We start from the raw sequence: 22,093 nt of genomic DNA, 5'->3' as shown, positions 1-22,093 counted from the left end.
TATACTTCCTGAAAAGATCTCTATATGAAACAAGGAGGTGGAGGTTGCAGTAAATCTGATTATGTCTTCATCTAGGTGCCTGGAGTTGAGAATAACTTTTCAGTGCACATCTAGTTTTGTGGCACTTGAACCTGAAATTTGTGAGTACTGGAACTCTAAGGACCTGGGAAATCACACCGATCTCTTTTTGGAACAAGACACAATGAGGCAGCTATGATTTCATGTGTTTTTAGGGAACATGTGTTTTCAGGAAAGCACTTGCAGGACTACATATAATTAAAATATTAAGACTTGAAAACTGACATGATAATCCCAGCTATTAAACTGAAATGGATTTTTATTTGTAGATGAAGTTTTTAAGATTTCTAAATCTGACTTGATACTTCAAAGAAGAAGGAGGAGGATGAGGAGAAAAAGAAGAAGAAGCTCTGTTTCCAGCTAAGTAGCAATTTTATCTCCAGGATATCAAAATTTCTTGTCAATTTTCATTGTTGAGATTGCCTTGGGCCCTTAGATGTGGCAAGTGGTTGAAATGACGGACTCCCAGTTCCCATAGCACAGGCACACATTGGGTTAGTTACAACTTGCAGTACAATGCTTTGTGGAACACAGTACCAATCAGCAGTTTTCCTTTGTACACTGAGGCAACCGTACTTCCTTGCAGTGTTGTACCATTATCTGCATAAACCACCTTGATTTTTGGATTTTCTGTCAAAATGTCCTGGATTTGGAGCACCTAGCAAAGACATAACGTTAATATATATCAGACTGGATCTGATCACTGTGAGTGTTAGTTATCTTCTGAGCTGTGATTTTTTTTTTCTGGGAATAAAAAATAACTGTGGGAAGTAGGAAATTTCAAGTTCAATGAATTTGCTTCAGACTAGCTGATTTCTATAAACAATCTGAAGCCTGTAGCCAGGAATCGATGCTAGAAAGAGACTTGATTCCAAATCATTATTTTCTAGGGAAGCTGCATGTTATGTTCTTATTTTAATTCAATCAGGAATTCCACCCTTGGAGGACACAAAGTTTTATACAGACTGTCTTCTCTGATTATCTTGCAATTCAAAACAATAATCTGTACTTAACACACTATATACATATATATATAATACAACTTTAAATATAAGGTCATATCTCCTTAAGAAGCAAACCATTGGGTAAGTAACATTTTTGTTCCAAATTTGCTCTCCATAAAAGATAACCTGTTTCTTTGTAGACAAAAACTACATATTTTGATGAAAGGGTCATAATAAAGGGAGAATATAAGTCTATGTGCAGAAAGAAAAATTTTACTTCTCCCACCAAAAAGAGCACCTCCATATTCATCCATTCCTCTGAACTTAAAGTCCCAACTTTAAAATGCCCAAGATTATTTTACTTTACTCTAGACTCTCTTTCAACCTTCTTTTCTGTTTAATTCACTGCATTGTTATATTAACATACAATAGATACTGGGAAGTAGCTAATGGTGAACCTTTACTTAAGTATGCCTCTTTTCTTTCTTTCTTTCTCTCTCTCTCTCTCTCTCTCTCTTTCCATAAAACTAAACCAGTCTACTATGGGGCAGTACATTAGATATGGATTATTATTATTTTTTACTATTATTTGCCAGATGCATGATTAAAAAGGAAGTAGTTTCTCAGAATAGCAAAGTCCATGCTATAGCAAATGATCCAAACTTATCAAACGAGTTAACAAGCAAGACAAGAACAAAATAGAATCTAACACTCTAGTGCTCCCTTCTGAGTGAACACACCACAGGATAAATTTTTTCAATTCTATAAAATATACTACATGGTAATCCAAATAACTAAGAACTAGCAAAAGCCACAAAGAATTGACATTAACCATGCTCATAATTGTCCTGTAATTTAGAGATAGAAGGTATAAAGCTCTATGATGCAATTGGAAATATAATTTTTTTCAAGAATAGTCATATATGTTATTGGGAGAGCAAAACAGACTATTAAAACTAACTTTTAAAGTACACAGTAAGAGCCAGGAGATTGTTCTCTTAGTGCACACCTACACTTCCTGATGCCCTATGTTCCAACCTAGGAACCATTTAGGAGTAACCTAACACCAGGGAAGGCTCCAATGGATCATAGAACAGTGTTGTCTCTCTCTCCTTCTCCCTCTCCCTCTCTCTCTGTCTCTGAAATAAAAGAGAATGGAAAATTTGGCCAGGACTGGTGGAATTGCCCATTTGTGAGATTCCTAGAGTTGCAGGAAAAAAGGGCAAAGAAGTAAACAAATATGCCAAAAATGATTTCATGTACTTGAAGCAAATAACAAGTGCAATTAGCACATAGTGAAATCTTAAACTTTATAAATATTGGACAAATCCTGGCAAGTGTTCTGATGCCTTTGATATACTGAGTTTCAAATTTTTCTTTCCTCTGCCATAACAGTCTGCTGAATAAAAGCTAGACAGGAATATCATTTTTAAGTATGATAACTAAGATGGAGAAAAGGTCTTTAAAGCCAAAATAATCCTATCAAATTCTTCAGAAAAGGTTTAGACAGACTGACCAGCTGTGATTTAGAACTGATCCATTTCATTGACCTACATAGATACTAGAAGATGGGAAGAGGTAGTTGGATAGGAAGAGAGTTAGTACATAATTAGACCATAGCAAAATGCTGCATTTAATTTTTTTAATGTTGTAAATTTCCACACTGGGGAAAACTCACTATTGAAATAATGATATGGACATTACTTCAATGTTGGATATCTTAACCTAGTCCTCCATGTCCATTAGGCACTCTGCTTGAATCTGTACAAAGAACTACTCTGAAGATTCTCTTGTCCTCCAGCACTCAGGATTCACCAAGGAACAGCAGTAATGGGACTGGTATGGTAGACAGGGAGGATATTTATTCTCTGGTTACCCTCCTAGTGGATTTCTTAGTAATTTGACATCACTGTTCAACCAGAGGGTAGATGCCTCTCAGCAGAAGATTTCTACACAAAACTCTCTTGTTTTGCCTTCTAGTTGCTGTTTCCTACTCCCTCCCCTAAATTCTTGGGGTACTGCATTATGCTCTGTTGTGTTCTGATCACACTTTTGTATACAGTGCCTCATCAGATCACCCAGCTAATATGTCTCATCTTTCATCTTCCAAGACTCTGACTGTAATGTCTTCCAGGCTGATCTATCCATAACCCTCATTTTATTCACACATGTAGTTTTCAAATGAAAACCTTCTAGAAATATGATCACTGATCTGATTTTTTTTTCCTTCAAACTTACCTCTGATGCAGGAGGATTTTCTTCATCATAGAAGAAGATTTTCATGCCATTGGGATGGCAACCAACCCAAAGGTCCCCTGTCACAGGGTCCACAGATATATTGTCCACGAGTGTGTCAAATTCCAGTGACTTTCAAATTAGAACACAAAAACAAAAGCCAGAATTAAAAAATAAAGAGATGTGATGGAACAGATAGATTTAAAAAAAAAAAAAAGCACATCCTTGGTCATCACACTACTGGGTCCAGGGTCACATTTCTTCTGTGACCTAACACTGAGGAAATTCCTCTAACACTTCATTTATACTATGTGGCATTTTATCAATTTCCAGAACAGAGGAGTAAGGGTGAAAGTAGAGAAATGAAAAAAAAAATTCCTAAAAGTTGGACTAAAAGTTAGATGAAGTCATTTGGACTAACACCTGAGCATGAACCTACAGCTGAAGGGAGAAAAAGTTTTTAAAGAAGTGAAAATTAGTTCCTCCTAAAGTGGAATGTGCAAGCGTTAATTTTAAACATGCATAAAATAACCAGAAAATATAGATTCATTTTTGATGAGAACATGATTAAAGTGCTTTTTATTTGCACCTTTCTTTCTCTCTCTCTCTCATGCTCTCTCTAGTACTCTCTCTAGTGCTCTCTCTCCCTTTCCCTCTCCCTCTCTCTCTCTCTCTCTCCCTCTCCCTCTCCCTCTCCTTCTCTCTCTCTCTCCTTATCTCTCTGCATCTTTTCTCTTCTGCATTCTGGTGGCAGCAGGATTGAGCCAGGGACCTCAGAGCCCCAGTCATTTAAACTGTTTTGCATAGCCATTATGCTATCTCAATTTGCATTCTCAATGGTGCAAAAGCCTGGGGTCACCTTTATACATTCCCTTGGTTTTTTTAATGGCCCATCAGCGGTTGTTCAGCAAGAAGAAATGCTCACCCAGGGTCTAATTTTCACCTTGGAGTTGAAGAAAAGTTTATTCTTTGCTTTCCTGATGTTATTCAACTCCCTGTTCTTCAGCTGTTTATTTTCTAAATATAAGTTCCAAGCATGTGATGACCGCACAGATTGCTGTCCAGACTTTGTACCAGGATCATAAATAATACCAATGATTCTTAATTCAGCCATTCATCTTGGCTGCCTTCTACCGGGGGAAAATCACATCTATTTGTTTACCTCAAGCTCAGTTGGAGAAACAATATCTGTAGTGTACTTCAAACAGAGATGAACATACCCAAACCTCAGTGCTCAGGGACCCTGTAATAACTGCTGGTGACTCATTGCAGAGGTCAGATCGTGGACAAGCTGCTTCAATGAGACAAGTCAGACTGTACTTCCTACTCAAATGAGATCTATCCCCATGTGCCCACAAAGAAACCAGAAATTCAAGAATTGTGTCAGGACTTCCTTTGCAATGTCATGCCATTTCATCTCTCATTTTAAAACCAGACATAGACAAGATTGGCCAGAGGTGGTGAATGAAGAAAATATCCTCTGGTCAAAGTCAGTCTTAGAACACCTTCATCCTCCATTCCCCCACATCTCACAATGGCAGACATTCTACCCTGACATCTTTTTCTTTCTTTCTTTCTTTCTTTCTTTCTTTCTTTCTTTCTTTCTTTCTTTCTTTCTTCCTTCCTTCCTTCCTTCCTTCCTTTCTTTCGTTCTCTCTTCCTTCCTTTCTTTCTTTAATATTTTTTATTTCTTAGAGACAGAGAGAAATTGAAAGGAGAGGGGGAGATAGAGAGGGAGAGAAATGGAAAGATACCTGTAGCTCTACTTCAGCACTCACAAAGCTTTCCCCTGTAGGTAGGGACTAAGGGGCTTGAACCCAGATCCTTGTGCACTGTAATATGTGCACTTAACCAGGTGTGCCACCACCTGGCTGCTTGATTTATTTAAATAGTTTCTTCCATCATCCTTGGAATGGTTAATTATCCTTGGGTGGAGTAACTGCCCACTAGTGGACTTTATGGCAAATGAAAGCCCGCAGAGATAAGAGTTTAGGTGAGAGTAGGAGACAGGGACAAAAAACTGGAATACAATTTATTGTACATGTAGTTGTGAGCACCTATCCTGGGCTCTGCAAGGAACTGGGCATCTGGAGAATGTTGGAGGGATATGGCTTCTGTCAAGGAAGAGCTGACAGTATAGAGGGAATCTTGTTTTGACCCAAGAATTAACTCTTGCATTGCAAATCCATAGCTCCAGTAATGCTAACTCATCACATCAATACATGCCATATCACAAGTTTCCACAAAGCCCAATGAAAAGTTTACATTCCCAGTTCAAGAAAATATAATAAAGCATTCTCTTTGGAAATAAAAAAAAAAAAAACAAGCATATACTAACAAATGTTCCAGTTTTACAAAGTTGAAATTTATTATAAGGACTAGCCCATTATGTCTGTCTTGGGGTCTTTTTTATTTTTATATGAACATCATAGACATTATTGCTTTAGCTGTACAACTTAGTGGAATCAATTAATTTAGCAATTATCACCATCAGTTCAAGAAACTTTCAGCCAAAACAGAAACTCTATTCCCAACACCCATCCCCTCCCCATTCTTCCTTCCTTGATCCCTAGTAACCTCTATTTCACTTTGAACCTTGATGAATTTATTCCAGGTACCCATCTACATAGAATCAGATAAAAATTTCCTCATATAACTACTTTATTTCATCTGCCATAATCTCTTCAAGATTCTTTCATGCAGCAGCATGCACTAGTACTTCATTCTTCTTATTTTTAAATTTTAAGAGATAGAGAGACATAGAGTGAGACTGTGGGACAGAGAAGGAGAAAGAGAGACTCTTGCAGCTGTCTCTACCACTTGTGAAGCTTCCTCTTGCAGGTTGGGAGGGGCGGCTGGAATGTGGGTACTTGCTCATGATAACTTGTGCACTTTACTATCTCTACCACTAACTGGCCGTACTTGATTCAGTCTTGAGGCGATTCCTTCTTGAGGGTGAATATTATTCCATTGTATGGGTATGTCATAGTTTGACAGGACATCAATATCTATACTTCATCACAAAGCCTTTATTTTTTGTCTTGCTTTAGAGTTATCGGTGAGGTTTGTTTTCTGACTATGCTGTTACCAGTGGACATATTTTTTTCCTTTTTCTTTCTCTTTTTGCTAGGAGAGAGAGAGAAGAGAAGAGAAGAGGAGAGGAGCGGAGAGGAGAGGAGAGGAGAGGAGAGGAGAGGAGAGGAGAGGAGAGGAGAGAGAGAGAGAGATATTGTGTGAAAGAGAAAGAAGAGAGGGACAGAGAGAAGGAAAGATATTTTTCAATATTGTCATTGCTCTACCAGTTGTGAAACTTTCCCCCTTGCAAAGGGAGACTGAGCACTGGAACCCAGGTTCCTGTGTCCCTGAGGATGGTAACTTGGTGTGTCATGACCTGGTCCCCTCATCACACTTAGATGAATCCCAGATAGTTTATCAGATTTCTTGTCACTATAGATATTAATTACCTAGTAATTAATTAATACAGTCATCCAAAATATGAATAAGATTTTGGCTGAGTGAGTGGCCTCAGTTTAAGAAGCAAAGTTATTATGTTGAGATGTTATGTTCTGTTCCCAAAAGTGAGAGCAAATCTAAGATAAACTTTACTTCCAATTTTGTCAAGACACAGGTACACCTTTATTATTCTGTGTTGTATACTGGGTGGCATTCTATTATAGGATTGTTTATATTTTAATTTACAGAAATACCTATTGTTATAACCACAGTTTGCTTTTATTGCCTCAGCCGGTATCAGTGTGTGAAATTCTTTTTTTTTTTTTAGATTCTGTTTTACTTCAGCTAACACTAAACTAGCTCTGTCAATGATTTTTAATGTCAAGCATGATGTTACATTTGATGCTGCTTCAAGGTAATTTTCTCAGAGTGAAGTCCCTTATGATATTACCTAGGATGTGCTGACAGGCTCAGTGACTAGTGACATAGTTTCATTCTGTGAGAGGTTATGATGAGAGAAAAACCTCATTTTATTATTTTTCAGGGGCATGGGGTTACTTTCTTAATTTCTACTTTGCTCTTATTTTTACTTTCCTCTCCTTTGTGTTTTTAGCTCTTTTGACTCAGGCCGTCAGACTGAGTCAGTTTTGGTGGGAAGAAGATGAACCTCTGAAACATAGCCAACCCCAACAATAAATTTAACAAGTATTTATTGAGAGTCTAGATGTTGGAAACTTCCAGGCTAAATTTGTAAAGGAATCCATCCTTATCTCATTTACAACCTAGTGGGAAATATAAATAATAGAGAGAATAAACAGCATATACAGTATGCTAGTAATAAATGTTGCAGAGAAGTAAAAGGGATAGAAAATATGTGCGGAGGGTGGGATGGGGTGAAAGGGCAAAGCTTAGTTGCAAATTCAGGAAAGATCTTTCTAAGGCAACATTTGAATAAAGTCTAGAATGATATAAAGGAGAAAACTATGAAGATCTAGAGGAAGAGCATCTGAGCAAGAGGAAGTGTCTCTCCTTGAGGTAGGGCCATTCCTATTTAAACCCAGCAAAATCTAAGCAGGAGAAGCTCAGCAGGGCAACAATGATTGAAAACAAAGGTATGGGCTGCTGTGTACTCAAAGGTCGAGGTACGTATTTATACCAGGCATCTTGAGTAACTGTAGAAAGTGCTGTTATATTAAATGCAGGCTAGTGTTATTTATTTTTTGGCTGTCCCATCAATATGAAGACATAAAGGAAGAGAAATGTATTAACAATTTGAGCCCACTGTTAAAATTCAATCTGGCTGCCAATTTGAAGTCTTAAGTGCTTAGATTGAAGGAACATATACTCAGAGCTATGGTCTATGCATCAAAAAAAGTTTGAGACATTCAATCCATTTTTCCATCTCTAATAATGACTTGTTCTTTAAAATATTAAATCTCCTAAAAGCTTAGGTCAGGGAGAACAGAAGCAACTGGTGGTTGCTTTATAAGATACAAATATATGTAAATATCATAAAAGGATATAAATTATGGTGAGGTCTTGTATGCCATAATGGGATTTTCAAAATTAACCCAATTGCCAAATGATTTGATTATAGCTATAAATATCTACTGCCTTCTTAAGCCCTAAGATAGCAGGAACCTTCTCCTTTTTCTCTATAAAGTCCATATTTCTCCTAGTCCTGGAACCACGAGAGTGGGGCTCACTTTCCTGCATGCTTCTCACAGTGCATACCAACTAATACTGCACCTCAAGATTCCAACCCAGTCATGCAACCAATACCACCTCTATATGTTTCATTTCAGACTGCGTCCGGAGATGTCAGGCATGAATGTCAGCTTTTCAGCTTCATTACTCTGGTGAGACCTTTCCTAGCTCAGAGAATTCCTTAATTCCATTTCGGGTGGTACACTTTTAACAAACCTCAAAACCTAGTTGTAGACCAGGGCCCATGAAATAGGGCATATGTACATGTATCCATAAGTTAGGGGAAAACATATATCTTGAAGCCAAAGTGCACAATAGTTTGCAGTGAGTCCATAAATGTAGCAAGCAAACAGAAAGACCTAAAAAGCCACCATAGAGTACCTAATGAAATAGTTTCTACTTAGACCTAGATACCCTCCTCACTTACCTCCTATTGCACTTCCTTCAATCTCTCCAAAGTTAACCTTGTCAGACAAGATAATGACTACAAAAGCTGAATAAGGGAAAGAGACTAGCTTACTTTAATGATGACTCTTGAGTCACTACCAGGCCACCCCATCACTTGGGCCCCTAGTCAGGGAATCTTGGGATTCCCACAAAGATATCATGGGCCTAGACCTCTAACAGATCCATCTCAGCACTGTCACTGGTCATCTCCATCAGGAACAACATAATGGACCCCTCTGTGAGTCCCTATAGGACCTTGTCCTCAGTGTGGATCAACAAAGGTAGTGAATGTTCTGTTCTCTGAAGGGAGGTTGGACAACATACTCTACCTATCATCAGAGGATGATGGGTCCTGAAATTAGTGCAGCCTGGAATGTTCCTAGCTGTGACCACAGAATGTAAGCTCAGACCTACAGGGATGCAGAGGTTACATAGGCTCCTGCACCGAACATGGGCCACAGACAAAATCGATGGGGTTTATAGTTAACAATATTTATAAACTTATCCTATACTTGGGAGTAACTCTCTTCCCTGATTCAGATTTCTAACCCTTTTTCCAACTATGACACCATCTCCCAAGAAAATAACTTAGGTCACCTGCATGTTAGATGTCAAAGTCAGGCAAAAACTAGTAGGGTCATGGGTCCTTTGGAATATACTTAAAATAGACCTACCAGCTTTTTCCAAAACAGAGACACCAAATCTTCATTTGCTATATTCTTATCTTTAGTTCATGATTAGTCAGCAATTTGTTCTGCTTTATATCTTAATTATTTAGATAATTATTAGATAATTATTTAGATAATTCAGCCACCAGGTTACAGATGCTATCATGATGCCAACTTGACTTCACTGGGCAAATGCAGCAACTGTAATTCCTCTGAGCAAGAGGAAGTGCCTCTCCTTGAGGCAGGGCCATTCCTATTTAAACCCAGCAAAATCTAAGCAGGAGAAGCTCAGCAGGGCAACAATGATTGAAAACAAAGGTATGGGCTGCTGTGTACTCAAAGGTCAAGGTAAGTATTTATGCCAGGCATCTTGAGTAACTGTAGAAAGTGCTGTTATGTTAAATGCAGGATAGTGTTATTTATTTATTTTTTTTGGCTGTCCCATCAATCTGTGGGGAGATGTAATTACAAAAGCCAGACCTTCCACCTTCTACACCTCATAATGATCCTGGGTCCATATTCCCAGAGGGATAAAGAATAGGAAAGCTATCAAGGGAGGGGATGGGATACAGAGTTCCGGTGGTGGGAATTATGTGAATTATACCCCTCTTTTCCTATTGTCTTGTCAATATCTCCATTTTATAAATAAAAATTAAAAAAAAATAGAGTGATAGGATGAAGTAAAAAGACAAATGTGGAAGAAGAAGAGAAATTGAGGAACTAAAATCCTAAGCTTAAAATTCACTTGAGCAGAAAGAGTCAAAGTTTCATAGATTAAGTTGTGTGAATTACCATCTCCCACCTTGCAGCTGAGTGAAAGTGAACAGCACATAAAGTGCTGATGACTCTTAATAAAGGAATGAAAAATTGGTTCTCACCCACTCCAATTAGACAAACCTTTTTTCCTCACTTCTAATTTCACAAATCAATTAAAATCTAATTATCACTCTGCAAACTTATAGTGTTAATACATCTTACCTTCAATGGCGTTAAAGTCCAATTAGCATGTTTTTCATACACGTGAATCTTATGAGCCAGTAATTCAGCTATATAGACATACCTTCAAAGAAGAAAGAGCTACATCAAAGCACTTGAAGCAGCACAATTCAAAAGATTAAGGTGAAGTTGTAATAACTCTTCCTGAGGAAGAACTTTGCCTAGAGACTGGAAACTGTAAACCCTTCCTAAAGCTAAGCAAATTTTGGGGAAGTACAATCAGCTTACAGAGTTCAAAATGCTGAACAGCTACTTCTTAAGGCTGGAACATAGTAAAAAACTTTTATCAGTAGGAAGGAACTTAACCCTACCAACAATTTTTACTGTCTGAGAGTGAAATGCATTGTAATGCTCTCTTAGTTTGATGACAAAGTGCCAAACTCTAGGCTCAACATTTCAGAGGGCTAAGAATCTAGGTAAGCACTAGAAAAGCCCTTTGGCAACTGATCCCTTGCTTTAGGCCAGAAAAAGTATAATAAAAGACAAAATGCTTGACATGGATCTAAGAAGTCTTTCTCTCCCATCCCCACCAAATCTTGAGTCTATTCTAACCTTCTGGATTTAGAATTTTGTACAGAGTCTATTGCAACCACCATATTGATCTGTGGTCCTAAACACTGTGCATTCTAGAAGAGAAACCTCTGCTTGATTACCTGCTATTTTGGAAGACTGGACGATGCCATATTTAATTGAAAGCTCTCCCTGTTGTTTCTTGAATATGTTATTGACCTTTTGAATTCCTTGTTGACACAACATAAGGAATTATCTAAGTGTACTACTATGTAGTTTCATATACAGACCAGTGCTACCCAAAATGTAATCCCCAGAACAGTATTGATCTGTCAACTGTCTGTTTTAGTGCCAACACCAGATGAACCAACATATCATAATGCATATTTCTGGGACTGGGCATTGGCACAAAGACCTAGTTGGTTCAACCCCTAAGTTCACACCTGTAGTGAAGAAGCTTTATGAGCTGTGAAGTAGTGCTGCAGGTGTCTCTCTTTGTCTCTCCCCCTCTGGCTTCCCCTTCCCTCTCAGTTTCTCTCTGTCTTTCTCAAAAATAAAGTAAAAAGAAAAATGGCCATCAGCAGTGATAGGTTTGTATAGCAATAACCCTGGTGGCAATTTAAAAAAATAAAACACATTGCTTAGATAGGCTAGCTTTGTTTGTTTTAATAATAGCACATTCCTCCATGCAAAAGACAACACCTTGATTTATATCTTGGTGCATGCACTTAATTTTGTGGCAAACCAGCACTACTGATGTATGGATCCATCCAATGTTAATCTTATACACATCTGCTCTCAAAGTGAAGATATTCAAGTAATATTAAAATTTTATCATGGTTTTTCTACTTGAAATGTACCTTTTTACCCCACCACAAGAAGTTTAAGAGTATACACCTTTTGAAACAACAATTTTACTCTGATAAATTTTACACGTTTTACAAATTAAGGTAGTTTATATTTTCCCTAATTTCTGCTTACAAGGATAATATATTAGGAAGTCATTCATTGTTTTCAAAAGAAAATACTCTAAAGCTATTGAATGAGAATTACCTGCCATCAGGTGAAATGTTGATTCCATTAGCAAAGTCAAATCCTTCTGCCACCACTTGAACTTTATCTGGACTGTAGTAAACAACATGTGACCATGCTATGCCCAAATATAACTCCCAGGATCTTAAGTAGTTGTTAACGAAGTAATGATCATTTGTGGCATAGAAATGTTCAGGTCCCACAGCAACAATATCATTGACACTGCAATTTAAACAAGCATACATATAGTGAATACAGGTGAACTTATTGTACATTATAAGGTTATGTGCTGATATTCATTAGCGTCTAGTTCTAAAATCAAGATGTGGGATAGATCAAGACTGAGATATTGGCTTACATCAACAAACCAGAAAATGACAGGTGTTAGAGAGGTTGTGGAGAAAAAGGGACTCTGTTACAATGCTGATGGGAATGCAAACTGGTAGAGTCTCTTTGGAAGACTGTAAGGACAACCCTTAAACAAATGAAAATGCAAATTACCTTACAATCCAGAGATACCACTCTTAGGATTTATCTAAAGCACATTTGAAGGACTAATTTGAAGTGTTATATGCTACCCTTTGCTCATAGCTGCACTATTCACAATAGTTTGAAAGAGTGAAATCAGCCTAAATGCCCGTCAAGGGATGACTGACTAAAGAAGCTATGGGATATATCTCATGGAATACTACTCTGCTGCCAAAAAGATATTGTGTCCTTTGAGACAAAAATGGATGGAGCCGGAGATGATTATACTCAGCAAAATAAGTAAAGAGATCAAAGACAACTTTCAGATGGTTTCACTCATTCATGGAATCTATAGATCTGATTCACATGAGCTTGCCAAGAAAAAAAAAAAAAAGCAGAAGCAAGCAAATTGTAAGACCTGTGAGAACTACGGTGGATATCTTTGGGAGGTGGGAGGGTGAGGATACAGAATACTGGTGGTGGATGTGGTGTGGAACTATACATGGCAAATCTTATAATCTCGTAACAAACTATTAATTACAAATATTTTTTTAAAGATGTGGGATGGAGCCTGCAGATCTGCTTCACAGCTCATGAAGCATTCCCCCTGCAGGTGGCTTAACAGGGGCTTGAACCAGGGTCCTTGAGCATGGTGATAAGCACGCTTAACCAGGTGTGTCACCTATATAATTGTCAAAGCTCACAATTAAGCTAATAAAACTTAAGAGGTTATTATAACAATATACATTAACTCTTAATCATATCTTTAATGTTATGATCTCTCTCTCTCTCTCTCTCTCTCTCTGTGTGTGTGTGTGTGTGTGTGTAGGAGTATTCGATTCAGTAGACATTATATTAGACCAGAATAATCATCAAGGAAAATTTTTATTTATGCTCATATAAAGTTTTACTTTCACAGGACTGTCCAGGGCATCATTAATCAGTTAAAAGAAAACATTAATTATACCTTGAAACTTGTATTTTAATTAAAATTGTGCTACTATTAGTGCTATGATTTAGGGAAAACCAATCCTTTTATATATTAGAACCTCAGTTTTCTTAACTGTGAAAGGGAGATGAGAGCGATTAGTTTATGTTTTGACTTTAAAGAATCAATCCCAGCACTGATGTTTTCTGATTCTAAGTCAAGTATAGTGTCTCTGCAATATAATGCTCAGAAATAAGAAGCTTTTTCTTTCTGATTTTGACTCTGTGTAACTGAAAACCTGAGATATATGAGTCTATTTTTCTGCTTTAATAGGTAGCACAGTGAACAAATAAGTGAGTCATTCTTTGCTGATTGAGGTGACAGAAGTTCCCCTGGGCCATTATCTGGAAGAGAATTATCTTGCTCTATTGCAGAGGGTGGAATGGCGTGCACATCAGCTCTGATGCCGCTCTGCACTCCTGGGCGAGTTAGATAAGCACGCAGAGCCTCAGTTTTCTCATCTGTAAAGAAAGGTTAAATGATTTTCCCAAAGTCATGCAGCTCATTAGCATATGTCTATGGGTCAGAATCTTAATGTGTTTGGTTGCAATGGGAATTACTATGAGACAAAGGTTGTTGTGTGCTCTGCAGGAAGATGGCTATTCACTAAACAACGGGAATAACTATTACTACATGAAAGAAAGTCTAGGAAGCTAGGACACATTTGTACAGGCTCTAGGCATAGACTCATGAGTGGGTCTTTCTCTCCCCGTTTTAAAAGTAACTTTCCAAAATTTGTAGGCTTTTATTTATCTCTGTTTTATAGAAAGAAGCAGGGTAAAATATGCTAGGGAAATAGATTTAAGTCTAATATGCTACATTTGAATTCAGACATAGCTGACTAGAGTCTGTGGGGCCAGAATAAGTTTTAAACTCTGAGTTTCACTTCCCTCTGTACCTTGAAAGGCTGGGAAAGAAATATAAAAGTAAATGTGAAGGGAACAGGCACGCTTGGTAGAGCACCCACATTACCATGCATAAGGACCCAGGTTCAAGCCCTCTAGTCCCCACCCAAAGAAGGAAAACATCGCAAGTAGTAAAGCAAGTGTTTCTCTCCCCCCAATTCACACTAACCCCCACCTTCGCCTCTGAATTTTCTCTGTCCCTATCCAAAACAGAAAAAAAAATATGAAAACGTAGGCACTATGTCTGGCATTTAGTAACTATCCAATAATGATTACTGTGTTGTTATTAGTAAAAACACATTTTAATTATAATTGACTTAGTAATATTAATGACATAAAATACAATGGTTTCAGATATATTCTTATGCATTTTTAACTTGTAGAGGTATCTAAGACTATTTTAATGTGTGAAAATAAAACAGTGGGCCATTGGAAATGTCATGATGTATTTTTCTGTTTTCCTATGCAAAGGTGAGTCATGACTTTTCTGACAATTCAATATAAAGAAGCTCATGATGTGGACATCATGCATAAAATACCTAGTCTAATTTGGCGAAAGGTTTGTTTTGTTTTGTTTTGTTTATTGATAAAAGGTTGATCAGAGAGTCTGAGACCACAAATCATGAACCAGTATCTAATCAACTTAGAAAATAGGAAAGAAAAGTAAGTCTTCAGTAGATTGAATATTTACAAGATTCTGTAGGGGAACATTTGTAGAAATGTGTAATCATTAGGAGAGTTGAACAGTCATACACCTTGCCAAAGGTATTAAAGGTCAAAATGTTAGGCTTGGGTGGTAGTGTGCACCAGGTGAGTGCACGAGTTACAATATACAAGGACCCAGCATCAAGTCCCCAGGGGAATATCTTCACAAGTGGTGAAGCAGTGCTGCAGGTTTCTCTCTCTCTTTCCTCTCTCTCTCTCATTTTCCCTCTCTGTCTCTGCCTTGCCTCTCAATTTCTCCCTGTCTCTAACCAAAATAAATAAATTTAACACATAAATTGTAAAAAGGAAGAAATGTTAAAGGAAATGAAATATAGTATATCTCAGCACTTAGGCAGAAGTTTGTGTCTGATGGTTTTCAGATGCAGCAATGATTTATCGTCTTCTTGAAATTTAAACACCTCAATCGTGGTTTTATAATTTGGATGGTTCACCACCAGCAAGTACACAGTATTATCTGTGAAGAGATTAAAAACAAAAATTGAAACATTAACTGAGTTCTCAGCTGTCAACCCTGTCTCCAAAAAGCAATTTCATCCCACCTTCAACTAGTACTTAGAATGTCAGGCAGATGGAATATTTTCATTTCTTTGTAGAGAAAAGCATTTGTGATGTTCCAAAGAAAATGGATAAAGAGTCTCTAAAAACTCAGAAGTCTATGGAAAGAAGAAAGTCCTCAGGTAAGAATGAAGAACACTTTATATTAAAACTAAAAGAGCTTCTTAAGCTTTTTTTTTTTTTAACAAATGGTCTTAGGGAGATGCAGACATGATAAAAAGAGAATTTAAAAAGTGGGAAATACTAATATATGAAGTTGTGCTGAAGTATAATTTATACAATGTAAGTTAATAAGTTAAATTAAAAAGAACACCTGAGAAATAGTAGCAAAGAGAAGCAGTTTCCATGAGTCAGCTCAACTTCAGAACATGAAAGAGACCAACCTAAGTGAGTAAAGATGTGAATGAAGTTGGCAAGTTAAGTTATATTTATTAAGAAGCAATAAATGTTTTGGGACCTTTGACATAACTTAATTGATCTTTTAAGGAAAACAATAAAAACTGTAGCAGGCTAACTTGAAGATATTTGATCATAAAATTCAGCTAGGAATATATTCATTAGCCCATTCAACAAACATGTGTCTAGGTTATTATAGATGGCATTAAGGGCCACAAAAGAAACATAAAACCAGATAAAGGGAGGTAGCAGAGTAATCAGATGAATTCTTTTTGGGAGACAAGAAAAATTATCTTTGATGAGGCGATGTTAAAGTAAAGATCTAAATGAAATAAAAGATTGACTACTCTACATGCATATCTGTAGAAAGAACATTCCAGATGTACGTTATGCTCCTACTGACTTGTTACAGTGGATTGTGGCCAGAGACACCAAGCCAGAGATGTCAACCTTCCAACTCTTCTAATCTGATGAGATGTGTCCTAACACATGGGACTACATAGTTCCATTTCAGATGGCATATTGTCTAACAAAGTTACAGATTCTATGTACAGGCTAGAACCTAGGGTACTGTGTACAGTTATATGATTACATATAGCAAGGTGCAGTTTATATACCTCAAAGTAAACGTCCTAAATAACCTTCCATAATTAGTTTTAGACCTAATAACCCTAAAATTCTAGTAGAAGGGTCTAAAGAAAGCAGACCTTATAAACCTAATAATGGCTTGGATACAAGAAATGACATTCAATGCTTTAACAATTGAAATTCTAAGCTCTTCAGATAAAGAAAGGGCTACAAAAGCTGGATAGGGGCAAGAGCTGGTTCACTTAATGATGATCTTTTTGGTAAATACCAGACCACCCCATTATCTAGATTCCTAGTCAGGGAGTCCTTAGAGTCCCACACAGATATTATGGCCCTAGACCTCTAATAGATCCCTCTCTCCACCATCACTGGGTCCCTTCCATCAGAAACATTATCATAAACCGTCTTGTGGGCCACTCCAGGAACTTGTTCTCCCCATTAAGTAGGAATGGTAGGGACTGCCTTGCTCTCCAAAGGGTGGCTGTGCCAGCCTATTCTGCCACTCAAGGAAGATTGGTCCTGAGATAAGTGCAGCCTAGAATTTTCCCAGCTGTAACCATGCTCAGAGTGACAGGGACTCAGAGGTTGTAAATTAAATGGATATGGGTCCTGAGTCATACTGATGAGGTAAACAATTAATTTTTTCTTTGTTTTTTGCCTCCAGGATTATCGCTGGGGGCTTGGTGCCTGCTCCAGGAAACTTTTCCCCCCCATTTTTGTTGCCCTTATTGCCATTGTTATTGTTACTGTTGTTATTGTTGTTGTTATTGTTGGCTAGGACAGAAAGAATTCGAGAGAGGAGGGGAAAACAGACGGGGGAGAGAAAGACAGACACCAGCATATCTGCTTGACCACTTTTAAAGCAAAACCCTGTGCAGGGAGCCAGTGACTCGAACCAGGATCCTTACATGGTCCTTGTGCTTTGGGCCATGTGTGCTTAACCCTCTGTGCTACACCCTGGCCCTGAACAGTTAATTTTATTCATAGATTTTCTTCAAGTTTGGGAACTACTCTCAGCCCTAATGCAACTTTCTAGTTCTATTATAAATTTTGGCACCATCTTTCTAGACAACATTTTTGTACAACTCCATGTTAGCTGCCAAACTCAAACAGAAACTATGAAGATCACAAGCCCCTAGGAATATACTTAAAATAGACTTCCTCCCTTCTTTCCACCCTGAGATCCCTATACTCATCTGCTCTATTCCTACTTTTTGGTTCCTGTTCATTAACGATTTTGTCCTGCTTTATATCTTACTGTCTTTTAGCCACCAAGTTGCAGATGCTATATGATACTTCCCAGATGACCTCCCCTATATGTCCCAGAACCTCATCTCTCCAGAGCCCTACCATAATGGGGAAAGACAGAAATAGGCATGGGGTATGGATCAACTTGCTAACACCCATGTCTAGTGGAGAAGCAATTATAGAAACCAGAACTCCCATCTTCTTGAAACAAAAAGAATTTTGGCCCATACGCCTAGAATGGGAGAAATGATGGGGGAAAATGAATACAGGACTCTGAACTCCAACTCAATCAGGATCCAGAGAGAAAAGATACAAAAAGGAAGGACACTTGGAAGTAGTAATAGGTGTAGGTGTGACTTAAAAAAGGAAGAGAAGGCAGGACCATAAAAAATGTATATATAATAGTCAACCCATATCTGCAACTTTAGGAGATCTACTGTAGATCCCAATGGAGGGAATGGTACTACAGAACTTTGGTGGAGGGAACAGGATAGAATTATATCCCTGTCATCTTAAAATTTTGTAATTCAATAATAAGTCACTAATAAAATTTTAAAAAGAAAAAGAAAAGAATGAGCAAAGGGTCTGAGGCAACAGTTTTCTTGGCATGTTCACTCAATAGTTAGATTGTTGCTGTATGGAATTAAAGAAAGAAAAAGTGGGAGGCTAAGTGGTGGTTCACCTGGTTGGGCATACATTTTCTTTATTATTTTTTTTATTTATAAAAGGAAACATTGACAAAACCATAAGATAAGATGGGTACAACTCCTCACAATTCCCACCATCAGAACTCCATATCCCATCCCCTCCCCTGATAGCTTTCCTATTCATTATTCCAGGGAGTATGGACCCAAGGTCACTGTGGGGTGCAGAAGGTGGAAAGTCTGGCTTCTGTGCTCTATAATGAGTGTTTGAGCCCCAGTTCCCACCTGCAGGGGAAAGCTTTGTCAGTGGCGAAGCAGTGTTTCAGGTGTCTCTCTGTCTCTCTCCCTCTTGATTTCTGGCTGTCTCTAGTCAATAAATAAATAAAGATAATAAAAAAGAAAGAAAGAAAGAAAGGAAGAAAGAAAGGAAGGAAGAAAGAAAGAAAGAAAGAAAGAAAGAAAGAAAGAAAGAAAAAGAAAGAAGGAAAGAAAGAGGAAATGGGAATCAATAGAGGAAGGAAACCAGGGCTTAGAATAGCTAATCAAAGTTTACTTACTGGGGCTTTTAATCAAGGTATAGCAGCAATAACCATGTTGGACCAGGGCAATGATAGGGACAAGAAAAGGCAGGAGAGGATGTGAGAGGCATCTGACAAGAAGTAGCAAAGGATCTAGACAGTAGGAAATGAACAGGAAATTGGAAATCAAACATAAGAGATTAAAACCATATTCAGTGGTGTGTGTGTGTGTAGCAGACATTTATCTTGTCAATATTTACAGAAGATTTATGTACAAGAATGTTTAATTTGGCGTTGTTTGCAGTAAGCATAAAAGTGGGAACAGACTACATATTCATCAATAGATAAACTATATTCTAGTATTCCCATGAAACTGAATCCTAAACAGCCATTGCAAGCTAGTTCAGATGTAGTTATCATAGAAGGAGGCTATGATGTAGTGCTTAATGCAAAACCAATTTTAGAAAAATGTAATACTGGCTCATTTTCATTAAAAATATATACACACAACATTGTATTTCTTTGTGCTTAGAGTTATTTTTAAATAAGATGTTGATAAATGGGTGGAAAATGACTGAATTATTATATGTGAATACATATTCATAGAAGAGGGGAAGTCATCTGGCATAGAGCTAGTCAATAAAAGGACTGAAAAATTGTTTTTTGACTTTTGATTTTAAAGTGACTATATAAGAGAAAGTCCAAAATAATTATCTAGTAAGCTGAATGGATGGAACTGAAGGATTTATTGGAAAGAAAATTTCTTCATATTTGGGGGTGTTCTACTCAAAACAAGGCAGGATTATGCTTGTGATGTCGTTAGTAATTCTGAGATAGAGAAAAACAGGTAGTATACCAGCCTTTCGGGAAATATTCAGACAATTCAAAATTAAACAGAGAAGAACTTGCAGTAGGAACACAACTCTGTATAGTGACATAGAAGAGAGAAGTAAAACACTTAAAACAGAGAAGGTGTTCACCAGCATAAAATATGATGTAGAGGTATCAAGGAAAAGTGGGGAGAGAAAGAGCAGGTTTGTTAATATCAATATTGTTGATGACTTTCAAGACAGAAATTTTAGTACCTGTATGAGGGAAATCTGAAGAAGAAGATGAAGAAGAGCCTTGCACCTATTTGATCCCACTGTTCCCATTAGACCTTCTTTCCTTCGAACATCAGAAAACAAGAGAGAGATGGGGGGGGGGGCAGATCTGGGATCCTTTAACATCTTTTAAAATACATCTTCATTTTTTTATGAGACACCAGTGCACAGTTCTATCATATTTTGTATTAGGAATAGAACCCAGGGTCTCATTAATTCATTGCATGAGCTTTATTGCTGAGTCACCACACTGGCACCCAAGTGGAGAGCTTTGGACAAGAACTACCATCAAACTTCTCTCAAAATGACCAAATTAGAATATCTGGGGCTGTGAATAGGCATCATGTGTGTCTCTGTAAAACTGAGGTTGAAAATTAATGACCAAGAGCAGCAGCAGCTGTATTTCTCTCCTCTCCCAGGTCAACTAGGAATACCAAAGGAGACCACCTGGGACCAAAACAAGACAGAACAAGAATGACTTCAGGAACCCACCAAATCAACAGTGAGTGCAAACACGAGTGGCTCCTGGATAGAGAGGAGCCTAGGGAAAGATTAAGTGGCTGGTAATGGTCCAGCAGTTTACCAGTTGAGACACCACCTCCTGTCTGTTTAACCAACAAAAAGACGGCTGAAGGGAGGTGAGGACTCCCCTAAGACTCACCAAACGCAACTGTGAGTCTCCATTGCTACTGCCCTCAGAATCTGGAGCAGCATGGGGGAGGCCGTGTGCTGACACCAGGAGACAGAGAACTAATGAGGAAATTCAGGAGAAGATCTATACCTCCTTGGCCTAGCAGTGAGGCTATGAAAGTCTCTTTGCATAACCACTGGATTATCTCTGCCCCAACCTGCTTTATCTCTTGGTCGGGAGTCAGGATTAAGCTAAGAATCCCTCTTATAGTATAAAAGCCCTCAGGCTCCCAAAGACTACAGGAAAGAAAAAGAACAAAAGAGTCTTATAAGCCACTGAGATCCAACTCAGGGATTAAAATACTATTGAAACAACTGTCAATTTCCACAACTGTGAACTCTTTAAGTACCTTACTTAGACAAAAGTCAATCCAGGCAAGAGTTATCAGTAATTTGAAAAGTACTGAGAGAGGGACCTCATAACATACCATATAAAATGGTTAAACCAACACGAAGAAATATTGGAGAAATGAACCAGGACAAGAGTCCAGCTAAACCCCCCCCCACCCCCAAACACTGAAGCACAAAAAATTGAGGTCGACATCCAAACACTAGTTAAGGAAATAATCACAGGAGTGAGATAGAGTTTGAAAGAATTGTCATCAGAAATGCAGAAACAACAAATGAGACCCTGGAAGAAAACACTAATTATCTCAAAGTTATTAGAGTTATTTGACATGATAGACTTCAAAATAAATAAAATTTTAACAGATAGGGATGGATACTACTTAATGCTCAGTGGATAAGTCAATCAAGAAGACTTAACAATTATTAACATCTATGCACCCAATGAGAAGCCATCTAAATACATCAAACATCTACTGAAAGAGCTATAGCAATATATTAACAGCAACACAGTCATAGTAGGGGACTTCAACACCCCACTCTCTCAACTTGACAGATCATCCAGACAGAAAATCAATAAAGACATGAGGGAGCTAAATGAGAAGATAGATAAACTAGAACTATTGGACATTTTCAGAGTCATTCATCCCAAGAAACTGGAATACACATTTCACTCAAGTCCACATAAGTCATTCTCAAGGATAGACCATATGTTATGCCACAAAGACAGCACTAGCAAATTCAAGAGCATTGAAATCATCCCAAGTATCTTCTCAGACCACAGTAGGATTAACTAACACTTAACAATCAACAAAAGACTAGTAATAGTCCCAAAATGTGGAAGTTCAA

General features: G+C 37.8%; 1 protein-coding gene across 1 annotated transcript in view; it reads right to left on the bottom strand.

Annotated features, from left to right (window-relative positions):
- Window positions 1-319: 319 nt before the first annotated feature.
- The window catches only part of PON1 (paraoxonase 1), a 53,172-nt gene continuing 31,398 nt past the window's right edge, over window positions 320-22,093 (bottom strand). Inside the window, exons 5-9 of the mRNA XM_007522507.3 lie at window positions 15,485-15,611; window positions 12,092-12,292; window positions 10,511-10,592; window positions 3,261-3,389; window positions 320-736 (exon numbers count right to left, since the gene is read on the bottom strand). Of these exons, the coding sequence (XP_007522569.1) occupies window positions 578-736; window positions 3,261-3,389; window positions 10,511-10,592; window positions 12,092-12,292; window positions 15,485-15,611 (698 nt within the window). The 3' untranslated portion in view covers window positions 320-577. The remainder of the gene's footprint in view (window positions 737-3,260; window positions 3,390-10,510; window positions 10,593-12,091; window positions 12,293-15,484; window positions 15,612-22,093) is intronic.

This window comes from Erinaceus europaeus, chromosome 8, assembly GCF_950295315.1.
Source record: "Erinaceus europaeus chromosome 8, mEriEur2.1, whole genome shotgun sequence".
Lineage (NCBI taxonomy): Eukaryota > Metazoa > Chordata > Mammalia > Eulipotyphla > Erinaceidae > Erinaceus > Erinaceus europaeus.
The sequence above is the reverse complement of the archived record's forward strand: the minus strand, read 5'-3'. Positions and strand labels throughout refer to the sequence as shown.